This window comes from Grampus griseus, assembly GCF_964374135.1.
Source record: "Grampus griseus genome assembly, chromosome: 1".
In the NCBI taxonomy this organism is placed as follows: domain Eukaryota; kingdom Metazoa; phylum Chordata; class Mammalia; order Artiodactyla; family Delphinidae; genus Grampus; species Grampus griseus.
In genome coordinates this window covers 151564516-151579238 of record NC_139017.1, presented here as the reverse complement: position 1 = coordinate 151579238, position 14723 = coordinate 151564516, and the positions used below count along the sequence as shown (strand labels likewise).

The following is a 14723-nucleotide window of genomic DNA, read 5'->3' as shown; positions in this document are numbered from 1 at the left end:
GTATTGAGTGCTTCCTGTGTGCCAGTCACTGTGCTAAGTGCTCTGTGTACATTCTCATGTAATTCCCATCACAGTCCTACAATCGTGAGCCTTAGTGACAGATGAGAGACAGCCTGAGAGAGGTTCAGTAACTTGCCCAAGGTCACAGAGTTGCCAGGTGGCTGGGGAAGCCCTTGTTTGACAGAACTTTCTCCCAAGACACCCTCCCCATGTCAGTTCCCATCCAGTTGAGGAGTTCCAGGATTCCACTCACAGATCGCCTGTCCCCACTTCCTCTGCCCATCCAGGCAATTTGCCGGCCCCTCTGTCAGAGCACAACCTCTGTTTTGCCTTCAAAAAGACTGCATGTTCACCTGTCACCCCTGGGGTGACCCTTGGGAGCCACTAGAGGGCAGGGAGCTGGTCAGCTTCATCTCTGGCTCAGGCCACAGCACGGAGCAGCACCACTGGTTTATGGGAATGTGAAGCCATTGTTTAAAGGGCACAGCCATCTTCACTCATCCTAAATTGAGATAAATGACTTCTATGAATCAGACCAGCACTGGGCTGCTTGCAGTCTTGCTGGGAGGCCAGCAGTTTACGATACACAACTGGAGAATTACAGGCTAGATCTGAGACCTCCAGTGATGTATGGGCTCAGGGAATGTAGAAGGATGCCCAGGGATAGTGAAGGGGGCAGGAAATTCAGAGACCCTGACCAGCTCTGACAAGGGAACACCCCCTTGACTCTGCCCCCTGCCTCTGCATGCAGTCACCAAGCGCTGTGGACTTGCCCTCCTAAGAGCCTTCTCCTCTGCCCTCCATTCCTCTAATGATTCTCCATTAGAGGATCATTGTCAACATCCCCCGACCTCTCCCATTACTGTACCTGTCTCCAGCTGTGGGCCCTGACTCCAATCTCCCTCCCTCCAATCCATAGTCCCCTCTGCATCCAGGCTCTGGTCTTTTCTTGAGAACTTTCACTGGCTCATCTGTGGCATTCTCATCCAGCTTCAGCAGCCTGGTGGAGTTTTACCTGTTGAGTAGAAGGAAGACTAGGCATGGACTTAAGTCACCATCAAATGATTGGATTTAAGATTTGATATTTTTTAAGTTTGAAGTGATCTTGGGGAAATGTGAATTTTACTGGACATCATACCTTTATTTTGAAGTTTAATCTTGAACCCACGTTGGGACGCCGTAACCATCTGCTGTCCAGAGCCCCTCACCTGGCCATTTGCCCCCCAGGCTCTCCAGCCTCCACTGAACAGCTCACCTGCATGTGCCCACCTGCTGCAGCCCAGCTCCAGTGTTGTGTGACCTGAGGGAAGTCCCTTAACCCTTGTGTGCCTCAGTCACCTCGTCTGTTAAGTGAGGTGGGGGAGGGGCGGTTAGGTATCCACCCAATGACAACGTGTGAGCACGAAGAAATGGTACAGAACACGGCTGGCACATGGACGGTGCTCACTGTCACCTGCCACTGTTATGCTCCTTGGAGTCTCGGCCTTCGCACAAGCTATTTCCTCTGCCTGGAACATTCTCCTCCCACTGACCTTTCCTTCAACCCAACCAATTCCTTCCGGCCTTCAGAGCTCAGTCCAAGTGTCTCTTCCTCTCAGCGCGGCGCCTTAACCATAAACGAATAAATGCGGTGAGAAGGCGCCTAGGGAAGAGCAGGGTGTGCAGAACGGGTCTAGTCAATGGAGGAGTTTCCGTGAGGAGCCTTCTCTCGCAAGCCGCTGAGGGCCGTGACAATTCAGATGCGCAAAGGCTCAGGAAGGGCACCAGAGCTCCTTGACCGGCGGGAGACGGGAAGCGGGTTCGCGTATCCCGCGCGCACCGGGGTCCGAAGGGCGCCCAGCCAGACCTAGTGGTGGCAGTGCGGCTGCTGGAGCTGCCGGGGCGGCCCGCCGGAGGCGCCAGCCGGGAGCGCGCGGAAACCAGGCGGGTGGGCGCGCCAGGAGCAGTGACGGAGCCGGCGTCAGGTGTCCGGAAAAGAGCTCCCAAAGGCGCACGCAAGGGGACTGCGGAGAAGGCACCAAGAGGCCGGCGAGGAGCTGCGGTGGCTGGGAACCCGGGCCCGGCTGCTGGCAGAGGGATGCGCCCCACTCTCGGGCCTGCCTGTCACCCGCGGGGCCCCTCTACCTCTAGACCCGACTGAGGCATTTCCGGTCCTGGAGCGACACTCGTGCACCAGGAGGGGCTGCGGGGTCACTCCTCAGGCCGGACCGAGAGTTGGGATGCCACCTGGGCAGGGTGACCAAGGACACGCCCCGCGGGAGGGCAGGGTCCGATCTCCCCGAACCGCTCCGCTACCCTGGGTCCCCAGGCCGAGTCCCCGCGCCCGCCCGACAGCGCGGCCAGCGGCGGGAGGGGAGCCCAGGACGACCTCGAGGCCCCCGACGGCTGGGCTAGGGATTCCTCGCCGACCACCTACCCACCTACCAGCGGGTCGCATCTCAGGTCGCCAACACCTGGCATCCGGAGCCCCTTCCTGGGGCGTCTGTTCCGCGGCCTTGGTCCCGCTGCTGTGCCCCCATTGGTCGGGTCCGGAGGGGGCGGGATCCGACGGCTGCAAGTTGGACTGAGAGAGGCCACCTCGGCCCGGGGCGCGCGGCACAGACTGAGGGTCCGCGCCTCCCGGAGCCCGGCGGGAGCTCGCTCTCCGCCTCTGAGCTGAGCTGCCTCGGCAGCAGCCGGACTGTCTGGCGCGGCGGCACAGACTAGCCGACGATCCCCGGTCCCCGGAGGAGCCCTTGCCCGAGGAGGTGCGGCCCCATCCGACTACCCGGAGCCACGACAGGCGCCGCGGGCCGGGCGCTCTAGGGACCGCGCTGCGTTCGCGGGCGACGCCCGCCCCGTCCCGCCGGCCCCAAGCCCGGTCCGCCGCTCGCCGTCGGGGCGGCCCCAGCCCCGGGCCCGGCCGGGAGCGGATGCGCTCGCGGTGAGGCCGCCCAGGTCCCGCCATGGCCGCGCGCCCCGGGCCGCTCTGGCTGCTGGGCCTGGCGCTGTGCGCGCTGAGCGGCGGCGGCGCCTCTGGCCCGCGCCGCTCGCCCGGCTGCCCGCAACGGCGCCTGGGCCCGCGCGAGCGCCGCGACCTGCAGCGCGAGATCCTGGCGGTGCTCCGGCTGCCCGGGCGGCCCCGGCCCCGCGCGCCGCCCGCCGCCGCCCGGCTGCCCGCGTCCGCGCCGCTCTTCATGCTGGACCTGTATCGCGCCATGGCCGGCGACGACGACGAGGACGGCGGGACCCCCGAGCGGCGCCTGGGCCGCGCCGACCTGGTCATGAGCTTCGTCAACATGGGTGAGAGCGGGCCCGGGGTGGGCGGCGGCGACCCCGCGAGAAGGCACGTGGGGGACGGCTGGCCGAGGGGCCCCTCGGAGGCTGGGCGCGGGCTGCAGGGGCGTGTGCGCCACCTCGGGCAGGGCGAGCGCCCTGCTGGGAACAACGGGGAATCACCTTGTCGTGGACAAGGTACCGCGGGAGGGTAAACCTCCCGGGTCAGGGCAGCGAAGTCTCAGGGGGGTGGGGGGTGGTGAGCTGCTGATCCAGCAGAGACAGATGAGGGATGTGAGTCCCAGAGGCGTACATTCACCCGCGGCCAAACACACCCGATGGTAAGATTCACGTAGTGTTGAGTGGACGCGGGCAGTGCCAGGAAGACAGTCTGGTCCTGGGAAGGGAGGCAGATGAGTAAACAGAGGCTGTGATGCTGTCACGTTGATAGGGGCAGTACTGAAGAGAGGGACAAAGTTCAGCGTGGAAAACCCTGGTCACATCATCAAAGCACCAGAGTAGAGATGAGGACCCAGCTGTTCTGAGTCCACAGCAGCCTCTTCCCTGGGCCACGTGGGGGTGGGGTGCTGCTGCGGGGTGGGACGGTGGAGAAGGAGTAGACTCTGAGCTCAGCGGGGCAGGGACTGTGGTCTTGTCACCCTGGGCTCACACCCGGGACTTGGCTTGTCATGGAATGAGTGTCCAGGCCATTGAATGACCTGATGGGCAGCTTGGACCCTCTTTGTTCTCCCACGTAAAGCCCAGCTTTTCCTCTCTGCAGAAATTATACTCCAAATCGTGGAGCCATTTACCCTTAAAGTTCTCAAAGATAAGTTTTCCATTACTAAACTCTCTTTAATCTACATTCATGAACATATGTCCCCCACCTGCTTTGCCTCCTGTCTGTGGCCAGTGAGGGGCAGGAGTCTGAGCTGAGGCAGACACTAGGCTGGACCTGGGGACCCAAGGACTACAGCTCAGCCCCAGGTGGGGAGAGCTGTGGGACCCAGAGCAGGGAGAGGACCCTTGCCATGGTCACCAGCCTCCCTTCACCTACAGCACCGCTCTTAACCCTCCCAACAAGCCTGTTAGCGACATGATATTCATCCCCATCTCCCAGATGAGGACAGTGAGGTTCAGAGAGGCAGTGTCTTGCTCAGGACAATGTGGCCTCTATGTGGCCAAGCCAGGACAGGCCCAGGTTGTTTGGCCCTCCATCCAGTGCTCAAGGAGGTGACGTTTCTGTGTCAGGAGGGCAGGCTTTCAAGGTGGAGAGAGCTTTCAGAGGGATTTCGGCAGAGGAACCCAGGGGTCAGAGTGACAGTAAGTTTTGTGGGTCTTCAGCCATTTGCCTCAAGGAGGCCCGTCCCCCCCAAACCAGAGCTCGTGATGGGCTCAGGTGGGGGAGCGAGCATCAGGAGGCAGCCGTTAACCTCTGCGGAAAGCCCAGTGCCAGGCACAGGACTTGGGCTGGCGGGTTCTAGATGCCACCTTCCTGGTTAGAGGGCAGGGGTGGGGACTTGGGACAGAGGCGACCACATGTGGAACTGAGGCTGGAGCTCCGTGCTGGGGGCAAGCTGACCCCGGGCTCAGGACCAAGAAGAGCTGTGGATGCAGTCACCCTGAGAATGCCTCCAGGGGAGCCGTCCATCTGAGTGAGTCACCGCCTAGCCCATGTCCCTCTTCCCCCAGCATCCCCTGGGGCAAGGGGTGCACAGCCCTGGTGGGAGCTGCTGCTGTGAGTCGAGCAGCACCCTGAGCTCAGGAGGAGCTGGTTGCCCTCCAGCTTCTGCTCTGTGATCTTAGGGAAGTCCCTTGCCCTCTCTGAGCCTCAGATCTCTGCTTGTAAAATGGGGCTCCTCAGAGTTGTTGTGTGATAGGTTGATAGAGGGGAAGGGGCAGAAAGTCAGCCCCCTTTTTAGGGTGAACCTGGCCCTGGTCAGTGCTGATACCAGACCCTCCCAGCTGCTGCTCAGCCTTGGTGTGGATGTGATGGAAATGTCCCCACATGTCTTATAGACATGTGAAACCCAGAAACAGATTTTTGAAGTCAGCCAAAGGTGTTTCTATCTGTTTTTGAATAAAAACTAGCATTTGAAGTTCCATAGTCCTATAAATACTCATTTCACCCATGCAGCAACTTGGGAAGCTGTTTTACCAGCCTCATTTCATGGGCTCAGAGAGGTTAAATAACCAACCCAGGGTCACACAGCACGTCCATGGCATCATCCAGGCTGTGGATTCCAAATCCCAGTTTCTTCCCACACCACCTCTGGGTGTTTCATGAAGATCTAAGGCCTCTGATGCTGTGGATTAACAAGCAGATCTTTGTTCAGTGGAAGCCTGGCCTGTGGGCAGTCCAGCCAGCTGTCTGAGGGCCTTCTTTATTCTCATGTACTAATCGCACTAGTAAAACTCCTTCAGTTCGAGTAGTTTTAACTGGTAATTACCTAGGCTGATGTGGGGGATGGAACCTACCAGGATTGTTTCCTCCTTTGGAGGCCCCGGCTCCAGGCCCCTGAAGGTCAGCGGCCCCTGAACCACCATGGAGTCTAACAGCAGTCGCTGTGGCATCAGCGCCCACGCCGAGGCTCCCACACCTGTTGGCTCCAGCTCCACCTCTGCTATTGGCCTCATCAGCTCCTGAGAAGCCAGCCGGGCCTGGTGCTTGCCGGGCCCCTGACCGTCAGTGGCACCTGTAGGACCCAGAGGCCTGGGCCTGCCGTCCAGGGGTCAGGCCTCTGCTTTTGAGCAGATGCTTTAGGAGCCGTGTCGTGACTGACAGGGCCTGTGTTGGGGGCCAGGGCTGCGGTCAGAGCTGGGCCCTGCCTGTCGAGCTCCGCCTGTGGACTCTTGGCTCCCCTTGGCCAGGACACAGTGACGGGGCCAGTGCCCTCGAGGAGCAGACAGAGCCTGTCCCTGGTGCCGCCTGAGCTCAGGGGAGGAGGCCCTGATCTGGGAGGCAGCGCCCAGGTTCTTGTCCCTCCTGGGCCTGCCGTGGACTCCTGCACGTCCCGAGCCACATCCCTTCCCTTCTCTGGGCCTCTGCTTTCCTGTCCAGTCCACAGCGATGGTGTCAGAAAAACGAGGTGCCTCCCAGCTCCGGCCCTGTGGCTCCTCAGAGGCAGCTTCTCACACCACCACCCATCCCTCCGCCCAGCTCGGTGTGACTGGCTGGACCCCCGAGGGCCTCAGCCGGCCCAGCCAGCCCTGAGGGAGGAATGAGGCAGCAGAGACCACCTCTGCATGTTCCTGCTGAGCCCTTCTCTGCCTCCTCTCCTTGGAGCACCAGGTGCCCATGCTCTAGAGTGAGAAACTGAGGCACAAAGAGCACTGCAGGCAGAAGTGTAGCCAGAACTGGATGGGCCGTCTTCACTTTGGTCCTGACCCTTCCCTGGACTGGACTAATTCACTCCCGTGGTCCTGGGTGGCTGAGGACAGGGGTGGGGATGAGCTGAGGCTGCTGGATTCGGGAGACGCAGGGCTCAGTGCGAGCGAGGGACCTGGCCCGGGTCCTGCTCAGCCCCCTGACCTTCCCCTCCGTGAGCCCCAGGGTCGCTTTCTTTGGTTCTTTAGTAGGCAATTCTTGCATATTTTCCTGAATTCACTCCACAAATTGTCATGTAGTACCTGCTCTGTGCCAGGCTCCCTTCTAGTTCCTGGAATATAACAGGGAATGAAACTAAGTCCCCCCTTGTGGAGCTGACCTTCCAGTGGGAGAGAGAGACAGATAACAGTACATCAGCCACAAGATGATTGTCACGTGGTCTAGACAGTGACGCCTCTCTCTGGAAACCGGGAGCGGATGGACAGTGGGAGGGCAGGCAGGACTGGGCTGGGGGTTCTGGGCTGGGGGTTCTGGCCTGGGACTCAACAGAATTTGCATCTTGACTCCACCCACTACTCTCAGTGTGATCTGGATTTTCAGTCCACCTCTAGGAACCTCAGTCTTCTCCTCTGTAAAATGGAGATACTCATGGTACCCACCCTAGGGGCTGTTCAGGGATTGTGTGAGATGACACCCAGTGATGACCACATGCCCAGAACCTCCATGTCTGTCCTTTCATTTCATCTCACATTTACTGTCACATCTTTCTTTAAAAAGAGGACAGTGAGGGGGCTTCCCTGGTGGCACAGTGATTGAGAGTCCGCCTGCCAATGCAGGGGACGCGGGTTCATGCCCCGGTCCGGGAAGATCCCACATGCCGCAGAGCTGCTGGGTCCGTGAGCCATGGCCGCTGGGCCTGCGCGTCCGGAGCCTGTGCTCTGCAACGGGAGAGGCCACAGCAGTGAGAGGCCCGCGTACCGCAAAAAAAAATAAAAATAAAAATAAAAAGAGGACAGTGAGGTTCAGGGTAGTTTGGTGGTTTTCCCAAGGTACACAGCAGGTTGTCTCCCTGCCTGCACATCCTTTCCTCTTGTCCTACACAGAAGCTGCCTCTCCCCCTGGCCCAGGGCCCATCATTAGGTGCAGTACGTGCTGCTGAATTGGACTGTATTAAATGTGAGCATGTGTTGTAAACTAGGAACGTGATTATCTTTGTTTTGGGATTTATAGAACTGATGCATATTCATTGTAGAAAATTCATACCGTATAGATTCATTATAGAATTTCATGATAGAAAATTCAGACCATATGTCTAGAAACATATAATATGGAAGCTCCTAGTAATCCTCTGTCTACCTCAGGGAGAACCAATGTTTAGTCCTTTAGCTTAGCCCTTCCCCAGCAACCAGCCCTGATATTTTATCAATTTGTGTTATTCTTTTTTACAAAGTGGAATCTAAATGCCCACTGTTTTGCCATTTTGTCTTTCACTTAACAATAAATCCTTTATCCGTCTTGAAAGTGACTATTAAGTGACCACATTATTTTTCTTTTTATCTATCTACCTTTTATTCATTTATTTTTATTTCAACTTTATTGAAGTATAATTGACATAAAATTGTAAGTTATTTAAAGTGTACATCAGGATGATTTACTATGCATATACATATAACATTCCCCCCATCTAGTTAATTAACACATTCATCACTTCACATATGTATTCTTTTTTGTGTGTGAGAACATTTAATTTCTACTCTTTTAGCAAATTTCAAAATTATATAATAGTGTTATCAACTATAGTCGCCACGTTTTACATTAGCTCCTCAGACCTTATTCAACTTACGGCTGAAAGTTTGTACCCTGTTACCAACCTCTCCCTATTTCCCCTACCCCCAGCTCCTGGCAACCACTTTTCTACTCTTCTGACTTTTTAACTTTTTGAAATCCACATATAAGTGATATCATGAAGTATTTGTCTTTCTCTGGCTTACTTCACTTAGCGTAATACCTTCAAGTTTCATCCACGTTGTCGTAAATGGAAGGATTTCCTTCTTTCTCATAGTTGAATAGCATTCCCTTGTGTGTGTGTGTGTGTGTGTGTGCGCGCGCGCGCACGCGCCTTATCTTCTTTATCTATTCATCTGTAGATGGACACTGAGGTTATTTCCACGTCTCAGCTGTTGTGAACAATGCTGCAATGAACATGGGAGTGCAGATATCTTTTTTTAAATTAACATATAATTGACATATAATATTATATCAGTTTCAGGTGTGCAACGTAATGATTCAATACTTGTACATACTGCAAAGTGACCACTACCGTACCTACACTTTTTTCTCTTTGATATCCTGTTTTTATTTCCTTTGGATATATATCCAGAAGTGGGATTGCCGGATCATATGGTGGTTCTATTTTTAATTTTTTGAGGAACCTCCATATTATTTTCCATAATGGCTGCACCAATTTACACTTCCACTAACAGTGCACAAGAGTTCCCGTTTTCCCACATTCTCACAAATACTTGTTATCACTTGTCTTTTTTTTTTTTTTTTTTTGCGGTACGCGGGCCTCTCACTGTTGTGGCCTCTCCCGTCGCGGAGCACAGGCTCCGAACGCGCAGGCCCAGCGGCCATGGCTCACGGGCCCAGCCGCTCCGCGGCATGTGGGATCTTCCCGGACCGGGGCACGAACCCGCATCCCCAGCATCGGCAGGCGGACTCTCAACCACTGCGCCACCAGGGAAGCCCCGCTTGTCTTTTTGATAATAGCCATTCTAACAAGTGTGAGGTGATAGCTCATTGTGGTTTTGGTTTGCATTTCCCTGATGATTAGTGATGTTGAGCACCTTTTCACGTACCTGTTGGACATTTGTATGTCTTCTTCAGAAAAATGTCTATTCAGTTCCTCTGCTCATTTAAAAAATTGGATTGTTTGTTTTTTTGCTATTGAGTTGTGTGTGTTCTTTATATATTTTGGATATTAACCCCTTATCAGAAATGTGGTTTGCAAATATTTTCTCCCATTCAGTAGGTTACCTTTTCATTTTGTTGATGGTTTCCAAAGGTATTTCTCTGTCCAAGAGTTGAAGGTGGGTCTCTTTTCTCCAAAACTCTGTTTGGCCACCAGAATGGTGTGCCCTGTGAATCCCTGATGCCTGGCTACTCCTCCCCGCCCCCATCTTCACAGTCTTTTCTCACCCTTCTGAGATAAATGACTACTATTGCCCCTAGGTGACAGAGGAGAAGTCTAGTCTCAAAGAGTATAAGTGACTGGCCCAAGGTCCTAGGTGCCCAGATCCAAAGGAGCAGATATGAAAACTGGGTCACAGCAGTGAGGAAGGTTGGCCTTGGAGGTGGGAGAGCACAGTGGGGGAAGACCAGGTTTTAATTCAGGGTCTGCTACTTGAGATCTGTGAGATTTTGTACAGGTTACTTGAAATCTCAGCATCTCAGTTTCCTCATCTTTAAAATCAGGATAATAATACCTGTACCATAGTGCAATGGTTATACAGGTTAAGGCATTGAAAAACTTAGCAAGTGCCTGGCACCGCTCAGCAAACAGTAGCCAGAATTATGCGGAAGAGCCTGCTGTGTTTGTCTACCCTCCCGCCCCCATCATTTACTTGGGGACCTGGAGCCGAGTGGTAAGAACACGGTTCCAGGATCAGATCCCCATTCTGCCACTCGTTTTTAGTGGATGCTGCGGTGCTCCCCAGATATTCTCTTTGGAACTGTGTCACTTGTTGCACCAGCTGCTTGGAGGGTGGGCTGCTGACGGCTGGGTCCTTCTCTCGACATCAGTCCACCAGCTTCTTGCTCAAGGTTGGGCACCCTCCTTGAGGGCACCCCACATCCTGGCTTATTGGGGTATAAATGCCCAGCCCCCTTGCCTCAAGGAGGGACAACTGTGAAGGGCCATCAGCCCAGAGCTCCCCGTGCAGATGGGCTGGGCTGGCCCTTTTGTGATCGCGTCAGCTGTTCAACTGTGCCCACTCCTGCTTGTTCCCTGCAAGAACACTCTCCACTAAACCTACCCACTCAGCCTGTTGCCCAGGAAGTCTGACCTAAGATATATTTATATGACTTTTGTGTACGTTATTTACTGCTGTGTGCCTCAGGTTCCTCATCTGTAAAATGGGAGCGATAATAGTTCCTGCCTCCTAGGATGGCTATGAGCATTAAATGACTTACTCTATGTAAAGGGCTCAAACAGTGCCTGGTAAATGCTCAGTAAATGTTAGCCTGGTTTGATTGATTGTTTGTTTTTAGCCCAAGTCCAGCTGGTCAGTGACAAGACCAGAAGTAAAACCCAGTTATTTCCTTTAACTGCTGGCTCTGCCCCCTGAGCCGCAGCCGTTCCTTCAGAACAGTCTAGGGCTCTGAATACAGGAAGGGTTCTGGGGAAGCCAAAGGCTGCAAGACCCAGGTATGGAGAAGGTTGGATCCTTCAGTCTGAGGTCATTGCTTCACAAACACTCCTGGGAACCTACTGTGTGCTGTTGCCCTCCCTGGTTATCTTGGTGCCCACTCCAAAGCACGAGCCCCAGCCCAAGATCCGCTCATTACAGTGGGAAAGATAGGCCCACAGACAACTCGATGTAAATGATTGCAAAGTGGGAGAAATGGCCATTCCCCCACTCAGATACGAGCATGAAGGTTCAGTGCTGCAGAAGACAGACCAGGTCCCGCTCTCATTTGTGGGGGATGAACAAGGCCAGAAGAGGGGGAGGAATGAATGGCCTCCTGGCTGGGGGACAGAGAAGGCTTTGAAGGAGGTGGCATTGTGCTGGACCTTGAAAGAAGGGTAGAACTTAGTCAGAAGCGGGTGAAAGGAGAAGGTGTCCAGGCAGAGGGGAGGCATGGAGGTGAAAAAGCTCTCAGCCTGTTCTTGGAACTCCAGTTCCTCAAGTGAAAATCCACTCATGGCTTCTCCTGCTTGGGCTCCTTCTGCGTGTTCCTTCTTGCCAGCCTGGCACTCGGCGTTTGACATTCTAGTCCAGCAGGACCCTGCGGTGTTCCCTTGACATGTCCCCAACCTGATGAGGCTGTGGATGGGGAGAAAGAATGTAGACTTTGGAGACAGACACACCTAGACTCTCATCCCACCTTGGGGGCTTCTGGGTGTGGTCTTGTGCAAATCAGTTAACTTCCTTGGTCTTCGGTGTTCTCAGCTATAAAATGGGGTGAAGAATGCCTCTTTCACAGGGTTGCTGTGGTTGCCAGCCTCCAGTATGGTTCTCAATGATCCCTGCCTCCTGGTTTTCACACCCTTATGTCCTCCCACACTGGGCCAGCGCTGGTCTCTGTGACCAATAGGATGTGACAATAGGGATGCTGTGTCACTTCCAAGATTAGGTTATAAAAACACTGCAGCTTCCGTCTTGGGCTCTACCTGCCACCCCCAAGATGACTCGTTCTGAGGAAAGGTCATGTCGTGAGAGGTCCACATGAGGAGTCACCTACCCTCAGCCACAAGTGTGAGCTTAGAAGTGGGTCTGTTCATCCCAGTCAAGTCTCCAGAGACCACAGCCCCACCTGACAGCTTGACTGTCACCTCATGAGAGACCCTGAGACAGAGCCACCCAGCTAAGCACCTGGATTCCTGACCCTCAGAAACCATGTGAAATAGTAAGTGTTGGTTGTTTTCAGCTGCTATATGTGGGGTAATTTGTTACCCAGCAATAGATAACTAACACAGTTAGGTAAACATTAACAAAAATGGCCTGTGTGACGTGCCCAGGGTGGTGCCTGGCATACAGTTCAGTGCTCAGAAAATGGGAGCTGACACATCATTTCCCACCTCCGTGCTTTGCCTCGGTTACTTTACTCCATTTCTGCTTGTCAGAATTCTTCCACCACTCTCAACTATGTTTCCTAGAAAAGTGTTCTCTGACCACTCCTCCCCAAGGCACCTCCACGAGCGCCCTCCACCTCGATCATCTGTATTCCTCTTAGGAATGGAGTTGCTTTCTGCCTGTCTGATTTGGGGGCACGTCTAGTCCCTTTTTCTCCTACCCACCCCCCGGCCCTACTAAGAAACTATGAACAACCTCAGAACGGCGACCAAATCTGACTCTGGGCCTGGATGGGTGGCACATAAGCAGGGCCAGCCTCCCATCTTTTTTTTTTATTATTGCTTTTTTTTTTATAATTTGGCCATGCCACACGGCATGTGGGATCTTAGTTCCCTGACCAGGGATGGAACCGACGCCCTCTGCATTGGAAGCACAGAGTCTTAACCACTGGGCCGCCAGGGAGGTCCCTCCAGCCTCCCCGTCTTTGCAGATCACCCTGTCCCTCCCCTGGGACCCGAGTCCCTGCAGGGCCCTGCCTGGAGAACAGTGGCCTCAGCAGGCCACCTCTCAGGCACCTGTTGATGGAAGAATCTTGTGGAGAGGTGATTCCCCCATACCAGTATCGCCACCCAGAAAGTCCAGGGCCACTCATTTTATATGGGCTCCAAGTCTGCAAGTCCACGTGAAGGGCCCCTAACTTGACACGTGACCCCAGCAAGTCTGTGCCCCTCTGGGCCTCAGTTTCCCATCTAGGCAGGGTTGCCACGAAGGTCTTTCCAGCTCCCACAAAAGAATGTGTCCCCCACCCTCCCTGCCCACTGATGGGGCTCCTCCAGGGCTGAGGCACAGGGCGGGAGGACACCCGCCACTCCTCACGGGCACCCATTCCCCACGGGAGAGAGGGGATGTGTCACCGTGACCACGTCTTTCTGGAAAGCCCCACAGTTCAGGTCTTTCCTGGGTTTGAACTGGAGGAACCGCATCCTTCTTGCTCACATCTCCTTGGATCTATGTTTGGCCTTGGCGGGCTTGATGTGGTGCAGTGGGCAGGTTGTTCCCTTTTAATTTGGGCTCTGAAGCCGGCCGAGGCCTGGACCAGTAATTATAAGCACAGAGCCATTTATGGAAACAGCTCTTGAAAAAGTCAGTAATGAGAACTGACTAAAAATACCCCCAGAAGTGAAGCGGGGGGCCTGCTCTGGGCAGCGCTGAGATTCCTGGGCGGGAGGAAGCCCTGAAGGGGCAGAACCGGGGGGTGATGGATTCTGCAGCTCACTCGGGACCCGCACGGGCCGCGGAGACCCGGGTGTTTCCTTAGGTCTGAGGGGCCCCTCGGCCTTGTTACCGGCAGGACCAGCCCGACGGGCCCAGCCCATCCGCCTTCGGGGCCCCGAGGGAGCCTGTCCTCCACCTCGGGGGCCGGGCCGTGAACGGAGGCGAGTCCCACAGTAAAGTGAGAACATGGGTGGCTTGGGTTGGAAACCCTCGGTGACGTGGAAGCCACTCCCAGACCAGCAGGACGCCCCAGCCCAGGGGCTGCGCTGCTGGACGCTGAGCCGCTGTCCTGGGGACGAGGAGCCCTTGGGATGAGGGGCCAGGCCTCCCCTCTCTGGGCCCCCGGGACACGAGGGGCTGGACGAGCAGACTGCTGAGGCCTCCCGTTTCCACCCCACGTTGTTCAGTCTGTGTCCTCAAAGTGGTCACCGTCCAGAGGGCAGATGAACCAGAGACGGGGACCCCCGGGACAGGGACAGGGAGAGACCGGCAGGCTGATGTGTGTGGGCTCAGAGGCGGGCAAGGGGGCTTTCACAGCTGGACCGAGAAGAAAATAGCCTTTATACTTGGTGGGATGGGGCAACCCCGGAGAGAGCGGCTTCGGGGAGGGACTCCAGGGGGAGGGTGTTTGCACCAGAGGGCCCAGGAGGCTGTGAGGATGGGCAGGGCCAGCCTGTGTGGGTGAGGGGCGGAGGCTGGACAGCAGAGCCAAGCGTAAGACCCTCCCATGGGCCCTGAGGGGCTGGGGAAGGGTTTGAGGGCAGGAAGGACTGTCAGGTCAGAAGATGCCATTCTGTCTCTCTTTCTAAAAATTTTATTGAAGTATAATTGATTTACAATGTTGTGGTAATTTCTGCTGTACAGCAAAGTGATTCAGTTATATATATTCTTTTTATATTCTTTTCCATTATACTTTATCACAGACGTTGAATATAGTTCCCTGTGCTATACAGTAGGACCTTGCTGTTTATCCATCCTATATATAATAGTCTACATCTGCTAATCCCAAACGCCCAATCCTTCCCTCCCCCACGCCCCCTTGGCAACCACAAATCTATTCTCTATGTCTG

General features: G+C 55.0%; 1 protein-coding gene across 2 annotated transcripts in view; it reads left to right on the top strand.

Moving 5' to 3' along the window:
• Positions 1-2945: 2945 nt before the first annotated feature.
• Positions 2946-14723, top strand: part of LOC309829969 (bone morphogenetic protein 8B) — a gene marked incomplete at both ends in the record, with an annotated part of 40177 nt that continues 28399 nt past the window's right edge. For both annotated transcript variants that reach the window (XM_082666218.1, XM_082666217.1), the window contains one exon: positions 2946-3282. In XM_082666218.1, coding sequence (XP_082522344.1) covers positions 2946-3282 — 337 coding nt within the window. The remainder of the gene's footprint in view (positions 3283-14723) is intronic.